The 18,524-nt window shown below is 40.8% G+C and overlaps 2 protein-coding genes across 2 annotated transcripts in view; one reads left to right on the plus strand and one right to left on the minus strand.

The window, feature by feature from the left end:
* Nucleotides 1-2,307, minus strand: part of LOC139747903 (transmembrane protein 70 homolog, mitochondrial) — a 71,564-nt gene extending 69,257 nt beyond the window's left edge. The window contains exon 1 of the mRNA XM_071660370.1: nucleotides 2,168-2,307. The gene's annotated coding sequence lies outside the window, so the exon portion shown is untranslated. The remainder of the gene's footprint in view (nucleotides 1-2,167) is intronic.
* A 705-nt stretch (nucleotides 2,308-3,012) lies between these two features.
* LOC139747932 (SPARC-related modular calcium-binding protein 1-like) lies at nucleotides 3,013-14,591 on the plus strand. The gene is made up of 2 exons (XM_071660416.1): nucleotides 3,013-3,051; nucleotides 13,890-14,591. The coding sequence occupies exons 1-2, from the start codon at nucleotides 3,013-3,015 to the stop codon at nucleotides 14,574-14,576; spliced, it is 726 nt and encodes a 241-aa protein (XP_071516517.1). The 3' UTR covers nucleotides 14,577-14,591.
* Nucleotides 14,592-18,524: the final 3,933 nt, after the last annotated feature.

Genomic DNA, 18,524 nt, shown 5'->3' on the forward strand with positions numbered 1-18,524 from the left:
GGGAGTTGAGGAGGGATTCAAAGACTGTGGAAATGGTAGATATCAAAGCAACAGGATGATATCTAAAGGGGTCACCCTTCTTAGGGATGGGATGTACCAATGAATGCTTCCAATTTGCTGCTATGTCTACTCCCTTGTATCTATTACACTTCATTCCCTCCAAATTTTCTCCATTCAAATTCACACCCCCAACAAACTTGTTCCTTTACCCAGCTAAACTTAATAACCTTGCTTTTACTCTCAACTATCTCTTTCACACACACTTGCAAAGTCATCAGCTTCTGCAGTTTCTCATTTGAATCTGCCACCAGTGCTGTCATCAGCAAACAAACGACTCCCTTCCCAGGCCCTCTCATTCTCTAAAGATGGCGTACTCACCCCTCTCTCCATGACTCTTGCATTTACCTCCCTCACCATCCCAACCATAAACTAATTAAACAGCCAGGATGACATTACACACCCCTAACACAGACTAACCTACACTTGGAACCATTCACTCTCCTCTCTTCTTACTCATACACACACCTTACTGCACTCATAAAAACTCCTCATTGCTTCTAAGAGCTTTCCTTCCACACCATATGTTCCTAAAAACTTCCACTAGGCAACTCTATTAACCCTATCATATGCTTTCTCCTGATCCATAGATGCCACATTTTTATACAATGGCACTATACATCCATTTTGCCAATCCTCAGTCACCTCACTAGGAGCCACAGATTGACTGAAAACTCTTACCAACCAATCAACAACACAGCCACCCCCTTTCTTAATAAATTCAACTGCATCACCATCCACTACAGTCACCTTGCCACACTTCAATGTAAGCTAAACTTTCACCACCACTTCTCTCTTCACCAAACCATGACTCTCTCACTTTGCCAATCACCATAACCCAAATACCCTACATCTGCCACTCTATCATCAAACACATTCAACAGTCCTTCACAAAGCTCACTCCCTCTCACTTTACGCTACCAGTTATCACTTCCCCTTTTGCCCCCTTCTCCAATGTTCACATTTGTTCTCTTGTTTTTTGTATATCATTTACCTCCTTCCAAAACATCTTATTCTCCCTAAAGTTTACAGATACTTGTTCACCCCAAGTCTCATTTGCCCTCTCTTTCAACCTTTGCACCTTCATCTTGACCTTCTGCTGCTTTTTCATACATCCCCATTCATTTGTACTCTTTCCCTGTAAGTACTGCCTAAATGTCTCCCTTTTCACTTACACTAGCAATTTTACTTTTTCATCCCACCACTAACTACCTTTTCTAATCTGACCACTCCCACCTTTCACATGCCACATGCATCCCTTGCACATAGCAGCTCTCTTCCCTACTTACTTCCCATTCTTCACTCTCTCCTCTTGCTTCATTTACTCTAAAAAAATTGTCAATACCAGAAAATGTAGCACTTACCATTAGCTCAGTAATATGCGGTATCTTAGAATAAAGGCCCTCACTTAGATGCTCTGTGATTACTTCTATGCATATTGAGGTCTAGAGTTGTTTCTTGACTGTTTAACTCTACCTATCTAATTCTAGTTACTTGATGAGAGAAACTGTTCTTCACAATTTTCGGTTGTTTTCCGAATTTAAGGAGACCGTCTGAACAGCGGTCTTTATTTCTTATCCTGTGTAGCAATTTTTTTGAGGCTGAAGCTTAGGGTGATGTATAATGTTGTGGGTGAGGTTGTGTATGAACAGTGGTCTGGATTACTGTTTTTTTCACGCAGTCAAATAGGCTGACTCTCCATTGTGCCTGGAGCTCCCTGGGATGTTGCTGAAAGCCTGTTATGGGGGTGCCATTAACACCACAGGTCGGTCGTGTGTGATCGTCAGTGCAAAAATCTATGTTGGGTCAAACACTTGGAAGCAAGATTTAAAAAGTCCAGCATCTTAAGATATCTAGACCATGACCATGTGTAACTATCAGTAAACTGTTATTCGTGAACTGATTAAGTGTCACAGAATACGTTTCAGAATTATCAGCAGAGGTCTCTGTAGTTCCCGGCACACTCTATACAAAGTTAACAATATCATATTCACGAAGACAACTCAAGCGTAACATGATCACAATAATCTAAACTCTGAAAACAAGGAGCTGACTATAGATTTAACTCAATAGAAAAGCATCCGAGAAGAAAACAACATAAAAGCCTTACCTTTATAGTCTCTGTTGACAGACGATACGGCTGTGGTGGATGTTAACTTAGCGCAATCTGCTGGCGAACATTTATTAGTGCCAACCATTGAAACCTATCCAACATATTATTGTAAACGAATACATTTATCTTGAATGTTGTACTACATACACCGTTTAAGATTATAAACTTTTAAAGCCCTCTGATAATAGACGATGCAGCTGTGGTGGATATCAGATCAGTGCAATCTGCTGGTTATTTACCACAGCCGGCCACAGAAATCTATCCAATATATTATTGTAAATGATTAAATATTTTACAAATACTGCATTAGATATCATTTAAGATTATAAACGTTTTAGTTATGTGCTAATAGACGATGCAGCTATGGTAGACATCAAGTCAGCTCAACCTGCTGGCGAACACTTTCGGTAGCCAACCACGGAAATACATCAAACATAAGTTTCTGTGGTTGGCTACCGAAAGTGTTCGCCAGCAGGCTGAGCTGACTTGATATCCACCTCAGCTGCATCGTCTATTGGCACACAACTTATTATTGTAAGCTATTGTCTGTATCAGGAATACTGTATACTACATATCGTTTAAGATTATAAATCTGTTTTCGGAAAAGTTACATTTCAAGATCTCTACTGAAACTACTCATGCATTACAGGAAAAACGTATAACAATGTTTCCATTATACTCGGTATGTAAGTCTAGCTAGCCCCGCATCGTACTGGCTATACTTAAGAGTTCATGCTGCATTATCAATATAGTTTTGAAATAATGCAAAATCAGTTGAGTAGCATAACTCAGGGTATTGTGTTTTGTTGAATGATATTAAACTAGGCCTAAGCAATGAGGTTATGCATAACAGAGAAGATATCGTGTTAGACAATGCTCAAGTAAGTAAAACACTTAAAACAATCTATGAAAACGTCATCCAACCTTATGCTCAATCCCGAACTCCCAAAAGCATTTTCACTCAATCATTCTATCTTTGAGCCCTCCACTTCTGACACATACTACTTCTTTGTCAGTCTCCCTTTGCTCATTCTTTACATATATTCAAACCATTTCAATGTCATCCTGCAGTTACTGAGAATATAAGAAATATACAAATTCGGTACAGAAATACATGAAAAAATTGATATCAACACCTTCTTCAGCTCTCTCAACAATACTCTTCTTATTACCACACTTCTTTCATACCTTATAATTTATTTTCCGCATATTGACCTGGAACATTTGATTTTCAACGCATTCATCCACTTCAGTACATCCTCACCTAAAGCTCACACCTGGCATCTATACTATAACGTCAAACAAGTTCACCGTCGTCCCCACAGTGTGGCCTTCTCCATACATTTCTCATCACTCTCAGAACCCTCACTCAAACAGAAAACTGCGATCTAGTATGAAATTTATGTACGTTTACCCTCCAACAGAGAGAGGATCTGAAACCCGGACCTTTTATGTGATATTCGGGAACATTATATATATATATATATATATATATATATATATATATATATATATATATATATATATATATATATATATATATATATATATGTATATATATATATATATATATATATATATATATATATATATATATATATATATATATATATATATATATATGCTGGTAGCCATAAGGAAAATGAAACATGAAGATTTGAGCGCTTTTGTGATAATTCATTGGGAAGCAAGATGTACAGATAAGTTCCCCCTTATATCTTCCTTATGATTTTTTCGTTTTCTTTGTTTCCGCAAGGTACGTTTTTTTTCTCCCATTCTTCATGCATATCCTGTACATATGCCAACAGGGGTTTCCATGTGTATTTTCCGACAGCTAAGTTCATTCTTATATAATATCTAGCTTATGCTTATGCAATTTGTTTATTGGAAACGAAAAACGTATGCCGATCGTCAGTAAGGGACCATGTAATATGGAATGGGAAATGCGTTATGCGTTATCCTTAAGAGGAATTTCAGGTGCATATTTAAAAGGGCCTTACATCCGCCTGGTCATGGAATTGTCAATCTACTTTTTAGTATGATGACCCTTGTTACATACAGCCTCCAGATGACCTTTCTCTCTTTATGCTTGTAGTAGTAAGCGTCCCTTTGAGGGCATAAGCACAAAATGGAGGTTTTAGGTGCGTGCTATGTCGTGCCTATACTCACAGGGGGAAATGCTCTTTGTCGCTTTCTGTATGATGTAAAGAAGTATGGCGTCCAGAGAAGACTACAGTTCAAATGGCGGGAAGAATCAATCTCTCGTAGAATCAAGAGAAAAACGTTACCCTTAACATCCAGAAGGCTCAGTAGAGTGAGGGAACACAATCATGTCAAGTTGAGCGATGAAAGCCACGATTTCATTTATCCAGAACTCAAACCCAAACATCTGAAGTCGAATGGAGGAAGATGGAATGGCAGTTTCGTGTCAGTTATGGAGAATTGGCAAGGTTAGTGTTCCATCGACGTGTTCTCGTTACCCCTGCTAATGGTTGCTGTCCTTATGGTGCCTCTTTCTCTCAAGGGCAAAACTTGATTGTTTACCTGTGGTAGGTATGAGATATCAGTGCCTGACAAATGGTGGGAGGTCTTGTCATTGCCCAACGGTTGAATAGGTGTCACCTTCTTAGAATCATTATCAATAATTGGAATTCAAGACTCAGAAAATAGCCCAGTCTCTTTTAAAGGAGCCGATATGACCCTGTTCGTCTTAGAACTGAATGCAAAAAAAAAAAAACTTGAAATATATATAATTAACGTCAACATAATTTTTCGTGTTCCTCAATAATCTATCATCATTCAAACAAAAAATTTGTCATAAACAGGCATTTTGAATTCAAGTGAACCTAGTATGATTAGACAAAATGTTTTTGATCTTGTGAATATTATATTTCTTATCCAGTTCAACTACTCCGTATTCTTTGTCAGGTCTTGTTATGACAATAAATTCTTTTGTTATATTTCGTTGTATCTAAAGAAGTCAAAAAGGAAAGTTCACAACTGAAGCTTTCACACGGAGAAGGGCGAAAAGAGATTTCTAATGTAGTATATGTCTACTGATAGAGCTTAATAAGATTTTCTCAAATAGTGAAATGAGTAAAATCAAGCTTACGTGCTGGGAAAGACACATTTCAATTTTAACCAATATAAGAAAAGATTAGATAGATTCATTATATGAGTTGGAGGAAGAATAAGGACTTTATCAATAATGGGGCCTGACGAAGAAAACGTAGTTTTTTTACTTAAAAAAAAATTGTGTTGACTGGATTACAAACATTTTGTCTGATTTTGTTAAGTTTGCTGTAATCAAAGATGATGATCTATCACTTAGTGTTAGATGAGAAGATAAGCCTCATAAATTATTGAGAAAACTGAAATACGGTGGTTTTGCTAACAATCACAACTCTATGAAATATTTTTCCATTTTGCTCCATACAAAGGGTTTTATACGAGCCATCTAAGCGCACAAACCAAATTGCTCACTGAAGCTTAAGTTATTATGTTTTATAATTCTTTGTCCCTATTCCAAAGAATCTGACTGCGAGCTCTTTTTCTATGAAGGGCACATTTTCTTGTGTTACAAGAATTATTGAATGTTTGCAATACCCATGATTATCACGTCTTGATGTAATCGACCTTGAATATATTCACCATTGTTGACCTTAAAATCAACACTAACAACACTGTACAAGAAGCCTTACACCCATAAACAAAGTTTTAATGGATTAGTTTAGTTTAAAGTCTATTGGAAATTATCTTTAGCTGCTTGATGGTAGGACACTGGGCTCCATTTTTGCAGATATTCATGCCATAATGAACAAGTGGTTAACGTAGTTTTCTATTAGATCCTCATTTTATCATAGACATGTTGACACCATATTGTTGTTGTTCAGAAGTACACATCAAATTTAGCTCTTCTTGAATCACTTGATCTCAGAACTCAATAATACCAAAGTTCACTCGTGATGTTGAAATCAGAATAGACGTTCTTTGTTAAACCTTCCTCTGCGTCTGTTTACGGGACACACACACACACACACACACACACACACACACACACACACACCTTACCATCAAGTCTGATTATTTCCTGCCATTAAAATCTAAGGCTAAATTATGGTGTGTACATACAGCACAAAAACTTGCTTTACACCAATGACCGACAGGCCTCAGAACAAGGTTCGTGTACTTGACTAGAAAACATCATCCTGAAATGAAAGGTGCCAAGTAGGAAAATACTTTAAATGTAAATACTTTCCTATCTATCACACTGTTGATTTATTTGCAAGGTAAATTCATAATTTCTCAGGTATATTTTTCGTCCTTATGTCACATCATGTCACTTTGAAAGTGTATGATGATAGTTTTCGTGCTGTGTACACGGGTTGACCAAGCATTTCTAAGAACTATTTATCTTTCTAATATACTATGTCGCTGTCTCCCGCGTTAGCGAGGTAGCGCAAGGAAGCAGACGAAAGAATGGCCCAACCCATCCACATACACATGTATATACATACACGTCCACACACGCACATATACATACCTATACATTCTAACGTATACATACATATACATACTTAGACATATACATATATACACATGTACATAATTCTTATAGCTGCCTTTATTCTTTCCCGTCGCCACCCCGCCACACATGAAATGACAACCCCTTACCCCCGCACGCGCGCGAGGTAGTGCTAGGAAAAGACATTAAAGGCCACATTCGTTCACACTCAGTCTCTAGCTGTCATGTATAATGCACCGAAACCAATTCTAAGAACTATCTCCCCCATTATGACAAAGAAGATGGATTTTGTGAGAGATATGTCTAAGAAGAATGAATCCCCTTACACCTTTATGTCTTTATTTAGAGAATTCCATCTATCCCTGTACTTAAAGAAAAACTATATTTATGAAAATACGTTACCTGATAAGACCCATATGAGAAACTCTCAACAGAAAATTGTCACAGTCTATCAGAGATAATTTTTCTTTTGTTGATTTAGGGGCAGTATTTACCTCATATTACAATAACGCCCATATGTTCATCTGTATTCTCCAAATATACATGGAGCACTTGTAACTTAATCTTTCCATAGCATCGATGAGCAGATCGGAAGATCCTATCGAACATAAGGCAAGGTTCAATAGACCCATAAACTCCCCAGTCAGACAGCACTCAAGAGAAATTCGACCACGCATTACGACCTGGTGAAGTCGAAATTTCCGAATCCACAAATTTTGAATCTGGCTCGTTTATTCTGAAAAGTTTGCATTTGGAAAGAGAAACCAAGGGTAAATGACCACCACTTGTCTCCACAAACAGCAATATGTTAAATACATATGAGATGTACAAACCTCTCTCTCTCTCTCTCTCTCTCTCTCTCTCTCTCTCTCTCTCTCTCTCTCTCTCTCTCTCTCTCTCTCTCTCTCTCTCTCCATTTTAAATCGGTTAGATGAGTAGCCCCTAAAATCAAAACCTTAATTTTTTTCTAGTTTTTTGTTATATTTTAGGGTGTTTACACCACACATAAACAGATAGGAGAGATTGGGAGTAAAAAGGCGAAAGAAGTAAGAAACTGCAGAGGTTGGTGACTGAGTTTGCAAAAGAGTGTGAAAGAAGAAAGTTGAGAGTAAATGTGATTAAGTGCAAGGTAATAATATTAGGTTCAGTAGGGTTGAGGGTCAAGTTAACTAGGGTGTAAGTTTGAATGGAGAAAAGCTGGAGGAAGTGAAGTATTTTAGATATTGGATTGAACCAGGGCATGTGAAGTGTCTGGGGTAAACCAGGAAAGTTTTGTGGGGCCTGGATGTGGAAAGGGAGCTGTGGTTCCGGTGCATTATACGTAACAGCTAGAGACTGAGCGTGAACGAATGTGGCCTTTGTTGTCTTTTCCTAGCGCGACCTCGCGCGCATGAGTAGGGAGGGGGTTGTCATTTCATGTGTGGCGGGGTGGCGACAGGAATGAATAAAAGCAGCAAGTATGATTTATGTACATGTGTATATGTGTATATGTCTGTGTATATGAACATATATGTGTACGTTAAAATGTATAGACATGTGTATGTGCGTGTGTGGACATATATGTATATAAATGTGTATATGGGTGGGTTGGGACATTCTTTCGTCTGTTTCCTTGCGCTAAATCGCTAACGCTGGAGACAACGACAAAGTATAATAATTTATTTATCTATTATATTTTGTCGCTGTCTCCCGCGTTATCGAGATAGCACAAGGAAACAGACGAAAGAATGGCCCAACCCACCCACATACACATGTATATACATACATATGCACACACGCACGCCTATACATCTCAACGTATACATATATGTACATACACAGACATATACATATATACACATGTACATAATTCATACTGTCTGCCCTTATTCATTCCCGTCCCCACCCCGCTACACATGAAATGAAAAAACCCCTCCCCCGCATGTGCGCGAGGTAGCGCTAGGGAAAGACAACAAAGGCCACATTTCGTTCACACTCAGTCTCTAGCTGTCATGTATGATGCACCGAAACCACAGCTCCCTTTCCACATCCAGGCCCCACAAAACTTTCCCTAGTTTACCCCAGACACTTCACATGCCCTGGTTCAATTCATTGACAGCACGTCGACCCCGGTATACCACATCGTTCCAATTCACTCTATTCCTTGCAAGCCTTTCACCCTCCTGCATGTTCACGCCCCGATTACTCAAAATCTTTTTCAATCCATCTTCCCACCTCGAATTTGGTCACCCAAATCTCCTAATTTCCTCCAACTCTGACACATATATCATCTTTGTCGATCTTTCCTCACTCATTCTCTCCATGTGACCAAACCATTTCAAAGCACCCACTTCTGCTTTCTCAGCCACAATCTCTTTACTACCACACATCTCTCTTACCCTTTCATTTCTTACTTACTCGATCAAACCACCTCACACCACATATTGTCCTCAAACATCTCATTTCCAGTACATCCACCCTCCTCCGCGCAACTCAATCTATAGCCCACGCCTCGCAACCATATAACTTTGTTGGAACCACTGTTACTTCAAACATACCCATTTTCGCTTTCCAAGATAACGTTCTCGACTTCCACACATTTTTCAACGCTCCCAGAACTTTCACCCCTCTCCCACCCTATGATTCACTTCCGCTTCCATGGTTCCATCCGCTGCCAAATCCACTCCCAGATATCTAAAACACTTCATTTCTTCCACTTTTTCTCCATTCAAACTTCCCTCCCAATTGACTCGTCCCTCAACCCTACTGTACCTAATATCCTTGCTCTTATTCACATTAACTCTCAGCTTTCTTCTTTCACACACTTTACCAAACTCAGTCACCAGCTTCTGCAGTTTCTCACCCGAAACTGCCACCAGCGCTCTGTCATCAGCGAACAACAAATGACTTGCTTCTCATCCACAACAGATTGCATACTTGCCCCTGTTTCCAAAACTCTTGCATTCACCTTCCTAACAACCACATCCATAATCAAATTAAACAACCCTGGAGACATAACGCACCCCTGCCGTAAACCAGCATTCACTGAGAATATATATATATATATATATATATATATATATATATATATATATATATATATATATATATATATATATATATATGCTTTGGTAAACAGAGAAGAGGTAGTAAAAGCTTTGCGGAAGATGAAAGCTGGCAAGGCAGCAGGTTTGCATGGTATCTATTAAAAAAGGGGTGACTGTATTATTGACTGGTTGGTAAGGTTATCTAATATATGTATGACTCATGGTGAGGTGCCTGAGGATTGGCGGAATGCGTGCATAGTGCCATTGTACAAAGGCAAAGGGGATAAGAGTGAGTGCTCAAATTACAGAGGTATAAGTTTGTTGAGTATTCCTGGCAGATTATATGGGAGGGCAATGATTGAGAAGGTGAAGGCATGTACAGAGCATCAGACTGGGGAAGAGCAGTGTGGTTTCAGAAGTGGTAGAGGATGTGTGGATCAGGTGTTTGATTTGAAGAATGTATGTGAGAAATACTTAGAAAAGCAAATGGATTTGTATGTAGCATTTATGGATCTGGAGAAGGCATATGATAGAGTTGATAGAGATGCTCTGTGGAAGGTATTAAGAATATATGGTGTGGGAGGCAAGTTGTTAGAAGCAGTGAAAAGTTTTTATCGAGGATGTAAGGCATGTGTACGTGTAGGAAGAGAGGAAAGTGATTGGTTCTCAGTGAATGTAGGTTTGCGGCAGGGGTGTGTGATGTCTCCCTGGTTGTTTAATTTGTTTATGGATGGGGTTGTTAGAGAGGTAAATGCAAGAGTTTTGGAAAGAGGGACAAGTATGAAGTCTGTTGTGGATGAGAGAGCTTGGGAAGTGAGTCAGTTGTTGTTCGCTGATGATACAGCGCTGGTGGCTGATTCATGTGAGAAACTTCAGAAGCTGGTGACTGAGTTTTGGTAAAGTGTGTGAAAGAAGAAAGTTAAGAGTAAATATGAATAAGAGCAAGGTTATTAGGTACAGTAGGGTTGAGGGTCAAGTCAATTGGGAGGTAAGTTTGAAAGGAGAAAAACTGGAGGAAGTAAAGTGTTTTAGATACCTGGGAGTGGATCTGGTAGCGGATGGAACCATGGAAGCGGAAGTGGATCATAGGGTGGGGGAGGGGGCGAAAATCCTGGGAGCCTTGAAGAATGTATGGAAGTCGAGAACATTATCTCGGAAAGCAAAAATGGCTATGTTTGAAGGAATAGTGGTTCCAACAATGTTGTATGGTTGCGAGGCGTGGGCTATGGCTAGAGTTGTGCGCAGGAGGATGGATGTGCTGGAAATGAAATGTTTGAGGACAATGTGTGGTGTGAGGTGGTTTGATCGAGTAAGTAATGTAAGGGTAAGAGAGATGTGTGGAAATAAAAAAAAAGCGTGGTTGAGAGAGCAGAAGAGAGAGAGCAGAAGAGGGTGTTTTAAAATGGTTTGGGCACATGGAGAGAATGAGTGAGGAAAGATTGACCCAGAGGATATATGTGTCGGAGGTGGAGGAAGTGGGAGACCAAATTGGAGGTGGAACGATGGAGTGAAAAAGATTTTGAGTGATCGGGGCCTGAACATGCAGGAGGGTGGAAGGCGGGCAAGGAATAGAGTGAATTGGATCGATGTGGTATACCGGGGTCGCCGTGCTGTCAATGGATTGAATCAGGGCATGTGAAGCGTCTGGGGTAAACTATCGAAAGTTCGGTGGGGCCTGGATGTGGAAAGGGAGTTATTGTTTCGAGCATTATTGCATGACAACTGGAGACTGAGTGTGAGCGAATGGGGCCTGTGTTGTCTTTTCCTAGCGTTGCCTCGCGCACATGAGGTGGGAGGGGGATGTCATTCCTTGTGTGGCGGGTTGGCGATGGGGGTGAGTAGGGGCCGACAGTGTGAATTGTGTGCATGTGTGTATATGTGTGTGTCTGTGTGTGTATATATGTGTGTACGTTGGGATGTGTGGGTGCGTATGTTTGCGTGTGTGGACGTGTGTGTGTGTGCATGTGTGTGTGGGTGGGTTGGGCCATTTCTTTCGTCTGTTTCCTTGCGCTACCTCGCAGGCGCGGGGGACAGCGACAAAGCAAAATAATAATAATAATATTTTTTTTTTTTTTTTTTTTTTATACTTTGTCGCTGTCTCCCGCGTTTGCGAGGTAGCGCAAGGAAACAGACGAAAGAAATGGCCCAGCCCCCCCCATACACATGTACATACACACGTCCACACACGCAAATATACATACCTACACAGCTTTCCTTGGTTTACCCCGGACGCTTCACATGCCTTGATTCAATCCACTGACAGCACGTCAACCCCTGTATACCACATCGCTCCAATTCACTCTATTCCTTGCCCTCCTTTCACCCTCCTGCATGTTCAGGCCCCGATCACACAAAATCCTTTTCACTCCATCTTTCCACCTCCAATTTGGTCTCCCTCTTCTCCTCGTTCCCTCCACCTCCGACACATATATCCTCTTGGTCAATCTTTCCTCACTCATTCTCTCCATGTGCCCAAACCATTTCAAAACACCCTCTTCTGCTCTCTCAACCACGCTCTTTTTATTTCCACACATCTCTCTTACCCTTACGTTACTTACTCGATCAAACCACCTCACACCACACATTGTCCTCAAACATCTCATTTCCAGCACATCCATCCTCCTGCGCACAACTCTATCCATAGCCCACGCCTCGCAACCATACAACATTGTTGGAACTACTATTCCTTCAAACATACCCATTTTTGCTTTCCGGGATAATGTTCTCGACTTCCACACATTTTTCAAGGCTCCCAAAATTTTCGCCCCCTCCCCCACCCTATGATCCACTTCCGCTTCCATGGTTCCATCCGCTGACAGATCCACTCCCAGATATCTAAAACACTTCACTTCCTCCAGTTTTTCTCCATTCAAACTCACCTCCCAATTGACTTGACCCTCAACCCTACTGTACCTAATAACCTTGCTCTTATTCACATTTACTCTTAACTTTCTTCTTCCACACACTTTACCAAACTCCGTCACCAGCTTCTGCAGTTTCTCACATGAATCCGCCACCAGCGCTGTATCATCAGCGAACAACAACTGACTCACTTCCCAAGCTCTCTCATCCCCAACAGACTTCATACTTGCCCCTCTTTCCAAGACTCTTGCATTTACCTCCCTAACAACCCCATCCATAAACAAATTAAACAACCATGGAGACATCACACACCCCTGCCGCAAACCTACATTCACTGAGAACCAATCACTTTCCTCTCTTCCTACACGTACACATGCCTTACATCCTCGATAAAAACTTTTCACTGCTTCTAACAACTTTCCTCCCACACCATATATTCTTAATACCTTCCACAGAGCATCTCTATCAACTCTATCATATGCCTTCTCCAGATCCATAAATGCTACATACAAATCCATTTGCTTTTCTAAGTATTTCTCACATACATTCTTCAAAGCAAACACCTGATCCACACATCCTCTACCACTTCTGAAACCGCACTGCTCTTCCCCAATCTGATGCTCTGTACATGCCTTCACCCTCTCAATCAATACCCTCCCATATAATTTACCAGGAATACTCAACAAACTTATACCTCTGTAATTTGAGCACTCACTCTTATCCCCTTTGCCTTTGTACAATGGCACTATGCACGCATTCCGCCAATCCTCAGGCACCTCGCCATGAGTCATACATACATTAAATAACCTTACCAACCAGTCAACAATACAGTCACCCCCTTTTTTAATAAATTCCACTGCAATACCATCCAAACCTGCTGCCTTGCCGGCTTTCATCTTCCGCAAAGCTTTTACTACCTCTTCTCTGTTTACCAAATCATTTTCCCTAACCCTCTCACTTTGCACACCACCTCGACCCAAACACCCTATATCTGCCACTCTGTCATCAGACACATTCAACAAACCTTCAAAATACTCATTCCATCTCCTTCTCACATCACCACTACTTGTTATCACCTCCCCATTTACGCCCTTCATTGAAGTTCCCATTTGCTCCCTTGTCTTACGCACCCTATTTACCTCCTTCCAGAACATCTTTTTATTCTCCCTAAAATTATATATATATATATATATATATATATATATATATATATATATATATATATATATATATATATATATATATATATATATATATATATATATAGGACGCTTTACGTGAGGAGTAGGGTTTGTTTATAATGTAGTCTGCTTTTTTTTTCACAGGGCCTAGGCCTTCTTGCGAGCATGAACGGAGGTCCACGCTAGAGGCTGAGCGCGCTGGCAACAACAGCATCCCCATCCTCGCTTGTCAACCTAACGGGAGATATGAGCCTGTCCAGTGTTACAAAGATCTTTGTTTCTGTGTGGACGAATGGTCAGGGAACAGCTTGGATGGCACAGTGGTCAAGAATGGCACTCCAGATTGCTCTCGACCAATGCCTCATGCTCGGGATTGGCCAGGTTGCACTGGAGAAACTAAGGCCAAGTTCATTAAGGACCTGAAGAAGTATTTACTGAGCAAGGCGGAGGGAGGTGACAGAAGTGCAGGGGCAGAGTCGTCTACGCAGTCAGTTGAGGAGTTCGCTGCTACCTATCACTTCCGCAACCTCGACAGAAACAATAACAACTACTTAGAGAAGAAGGAAAAGAGACTAGCAAAGAGATTTTTGAAAAGCAACCCAAAACTGAAACAGTGTGGACGAAAGATTACAAAATACTGTGATGCGGACAGGGATAACAGGGTGTCACTAGAAGAGTGGGTCGCCTGTGTTGTCTTCAAGCAAAACGATACTGGTGGACTGGCACAGAAGGAGCAGTCTTTGTATAATTGTATATATTACATTGTACATTTAGATTGGAACAGGAGCAATCTTTTTAAACAATATACATAGCAGTAGCATGCTTTCCGACATGTTTCATGAGCTCCTCTTCGCCAACGGAACTACCTTGGCCACCAGTGATGCTACTACGTTTGTGAATCAAGAACCATTGCAACACAAACCTCGTCAGGTGGTAGTGTCCCGCAGTGTATCGAGACAGACTTCCCCAGAACTTTTTTAAAGGGGAAGTAAATGTTTATAGTTGTGTTACTGGAGTGATAGTTTTCATACATGGTGCTTTGACAAGAAAATAATGAAATTGGAAAAAATGTAGCTTAGACATTGAAGCTTATTGATACAGTGGTTAAATTGATGAGAACTACTATTGACTTTTGTGTAAATAAATTGAACATTTCCTTTTTCCATAGCCAGAGGTTGAACCATTATGTGACATTCATTTTTTTCTTTTCATTTAAGCTAGCAGTTTCAGTCTTCTAAATTGTTTCTTACATTTTTCATATGTATATATATGTATGTGTGTGTGTGTGTATATGTGCGTGTGTGTGTGTATGTGTGTGTATGTGTATATATATATATGTATATTATCCCTGGGGATAGGGGTGAAAGAATACTTCCCACGCATTCCTCGAGTGTCGTAGAAAGCGACTAGAGGGGACGGGAGCGGGGGGCCAGAAATCCTCCCCTCCTTGTATTTTTTTTTTAACTTTCTAAAATGGGAAACAGAAGAAGGAGTCACGCGGGGAGTGCTCATACTACTCGAAGGCTCAGATTGGGGTGCCTAAATGTGTGTGGATGTAACCAAGATGTGAAAAAAGGAGAGATAGGTAGTATGTTTGAGGAAAGGAACCTGGATGTTTTGGCTCTGAGTGAAACGAAGCTCAAGGGTGAAGGGGAAGAGTGGTTTGGGAATGTCTTGGGAGTAAAGTCAGGGGTTAGTGAGAGGACAAGAGCAAAGGAAGGAGTAGCAGTACTCCTGAAACAGGAGTTGTGGGAGTACGTGATAGAATGTAAGAAAGTAAATTCTCGATTAATATGGGTAAAACTGAAAGTTGATGGAGAGAGATGGGTGATTATTGGTGCATATGCACCTGGGCATGAGAAGAAAGATCATGAGAGGCAAGTGTTTTGGGAGCAGCTGAATGAGTGTGTTAGTGGTTTTGATGCACGAGACCGGGTTATAGTGATGGGTGATTTGAATGCAAAGGTGAGTAATGTGGCAGTTGAGGGAATAATTGGTATACATGGGGAGTTCAGTGTTGTAAATGGAAATGGTGAAGAGCTTGTAGATTTATGTGCTGAAAAAGGACTGATGATTGGGAATACCTGGTTTAAAAAGCGAGATATACATAAGTATACCTATGTAAGTAGGAGAGATGGCCAGAGAGCGTTATTGGATTACGTGTTAATTGACAGGCGCGCGAAAGAGAGACTTTTGGATGTTAATGTGCTGAGAGGTGCAACTGGAGGGATGTCTGATCATTATCTTGTGGAGGCTAAGGTGAAGATTTGTATGGGTTTTCAGAAAAGAAGAGTGAATGTTGGGGTGAAGAGGGTGGTGAGAGTAAGTGAGCTTGGGAAGGAGACTTGTGTGAGGAAGTACCAGGAGAGACTGAGTACAGAATGGAAAAAGGTGAGAACAATGGAAGTAAGGGGAGTGGGGGAGGAATGGGATGTATTTAGGGAATCAGTGATGGATTGCGCAAAAGATGCTTGTGGCATGAGAAGAGTGGGAGGTGGGTTGATTAGAAGGGGTAGTGAGTGGTGGGATGAAGAAGTAAGAGTATTAGTGAAAGAGAAGAGAGAGGCATTTGGACGGTTTTTGCAGGGAAAGAATGCAGTTGAGTGGGAGACGTATAAAAGAAAGAGACAGGAGGTCAAGAGAAAGGTGCAAGAGGTGAAAAAAAGGGCAAATGAGAGTTGGGGTGAGAGAGTATCATTAAATTTTAGGGAGAATAAAAAGATGTTCTGGAAGGAGGTAAATAAAGTGCGTAAGACAAGGGAGCAAATGGGAACTTCAGTGAAGGGCGCAAATGGGGAGGTGATAACAAGTAGTGGTGATGTGAGAAGGAGATGGAGTGAGTATTTTGAAGGTTTGTTGAATGTGTTTGATGATAGAGTGGCAGATATAGGGTGTTTTGGTCGAGGTGGTGTGCAAAGTGAGAGGGTTAGGGAAAATGATTTGGTAAACAGAGAAGAGGTAGTAAAAGCTTTGCGGAAGATGAAAGCCGGCAAGGCAGCAGGTTGGATGGTATTGCAGTGGAATTTATTAAAAAAGGGGGTGACTGTATTGTTGACTGGTTGGTAAGGTTATTTAATGTATGTATGACTCACGGTGAGGTGCCTGAGGATTGGCGGAATGCGTGCATAGTGCCATTGTACAAAGGCAAAGGGGATAAGAGTGAGTGCTCAAATTACAGAGGTATAAGTTTGTTGAGTATTCCTGGTAAATTATATGGGAGGGTATTGATTGAGAGGGTGAAGGCATGTACAGAACATCAGATTGGGGAAGAGCAGTGTGGTTTCAGAAGTGGTAGAGGATGTGTGGATCAGGTGTTTGCTTTGAAGAATGTATGTGAGAAATACTTAGAAAAGCAAATGGATTTGTATGTAGCATTTATGGATCTGGAGAAGGCATATGATAGAGTTGATAGAGATGCTCTGTGGAAGGTATTAAGAATATATGGTGTGGGAGGAAAGTTGTTAGAAGCAGTGAAAAGTTTTTATCGAGGATGTAAGGCATGTGTACGTGTAGGAAGAGAGGAAAGTGATTGGTTCTCAGTGAATGTAGGTTTGCGGCAGGGGTGTGTGATGTCTCCATGGTTGTTTAATTTGTTTATGGATGGGGTTGTTAGGGAGGTGAATGCAAGAGTTTTGGAAAGAGGGGCAAGTATGAAGTCTGTTGGGGATGAGAGAGCTTGGGAAGTGAGTCAGTTGTTGTTCGCTGATGATACAGCGCTGGTGGCTGATTCATGTGAGAAACTTCAGAAGCTGGTGACTGAGTTTGGTAAAGTGTGTGAAAGAAGAAAGTTAAGAGTAAATGTGAATAAGAGCAAGGTTATTAGGTACAGTAGGGTTGAGGGTCAAGTCAATTGGGAGGTGAGTTTGAAAGGAGAAAAACTGGAGGAAGTGAAGTGTTTTAGATATCTGGGAGTGGATCTGGCAGCGGATGGAACCATGGAAGCGGAAGTGGATCATAGGGTGGGGGAGGGGGCGAAAATTCTGGGAGCCTTGAAGAATGTGTGGAAGTCGAGAACATTATCTCGGAAAGCAAAAATGGGTATGTTTGAAGGAATAGTGGTTCCAACAATGTTGTATGGTTGCAAGGCGTGGGCTATGGATAGAGTTGTGCGCAGGAGGATGGATGTGCTGGAAATGAGATGTTTGAGGACAATGTGTGGTGTGAGGTGGTTTGATCGAGTAAGTAACGTAAGGGTAAGAGAGATGTGTGGAAATAAAAAGAGCATGGTTGAGAGAGCAGAAGAGGGTGTTTTGAAATGGTTTGGTCACATGGAGAGAATGAGTGAGGAAAGATTGACCAAGAGGATATATGTGTCGGAGGTGGAGGGAACGAGGAGAAGAGGGAGACCAAATTGGAGGTGGAAAGATGGAGTGAAAAAGATTTTGTGTGATCGGGGCCTGAACATGCAGGAGGGTGAAAGGAGGGCAAGGAATAGAGTGAATTGGAGCGATGTGGTATACCGGGGTTGACGTGCTGTCAGTGGATTGAATCGGGGCATGTGAAGCGTCTGGGGTAAACCATGGAAAGCTGTGTAGGTATGTATATTTGCGTGTGTGGACGTATGTATATACATGTGTATGGGGGTGGGTTGGGCCATTTCTTTCGTCTGTTTCCTTGCGCTACCTCGCAAACGCGGGAGACAGCGACAAAGCAAAAAAAAAAAAAAAAAAAAAATATATATATATATATATATATATATATATATATATATATATAAATATATATATATGTATATATATATATATATATATATATATATA

The sequence above is a fragment of the Panulirus ornatus genome, chromosome 71 (assembly GCF_036320965.1).
Source record: "Panulirus ornatus isolate Po-2019 chromosome 71, ASM3632096v1, whole genome shotgun sequence".
Lineage (NCBI taxonomy): Eukaryota > Metazoa > Arthropoda > Malacostraca > Decapoda > Palinuridae > Panulirus > Panulirus ornatus.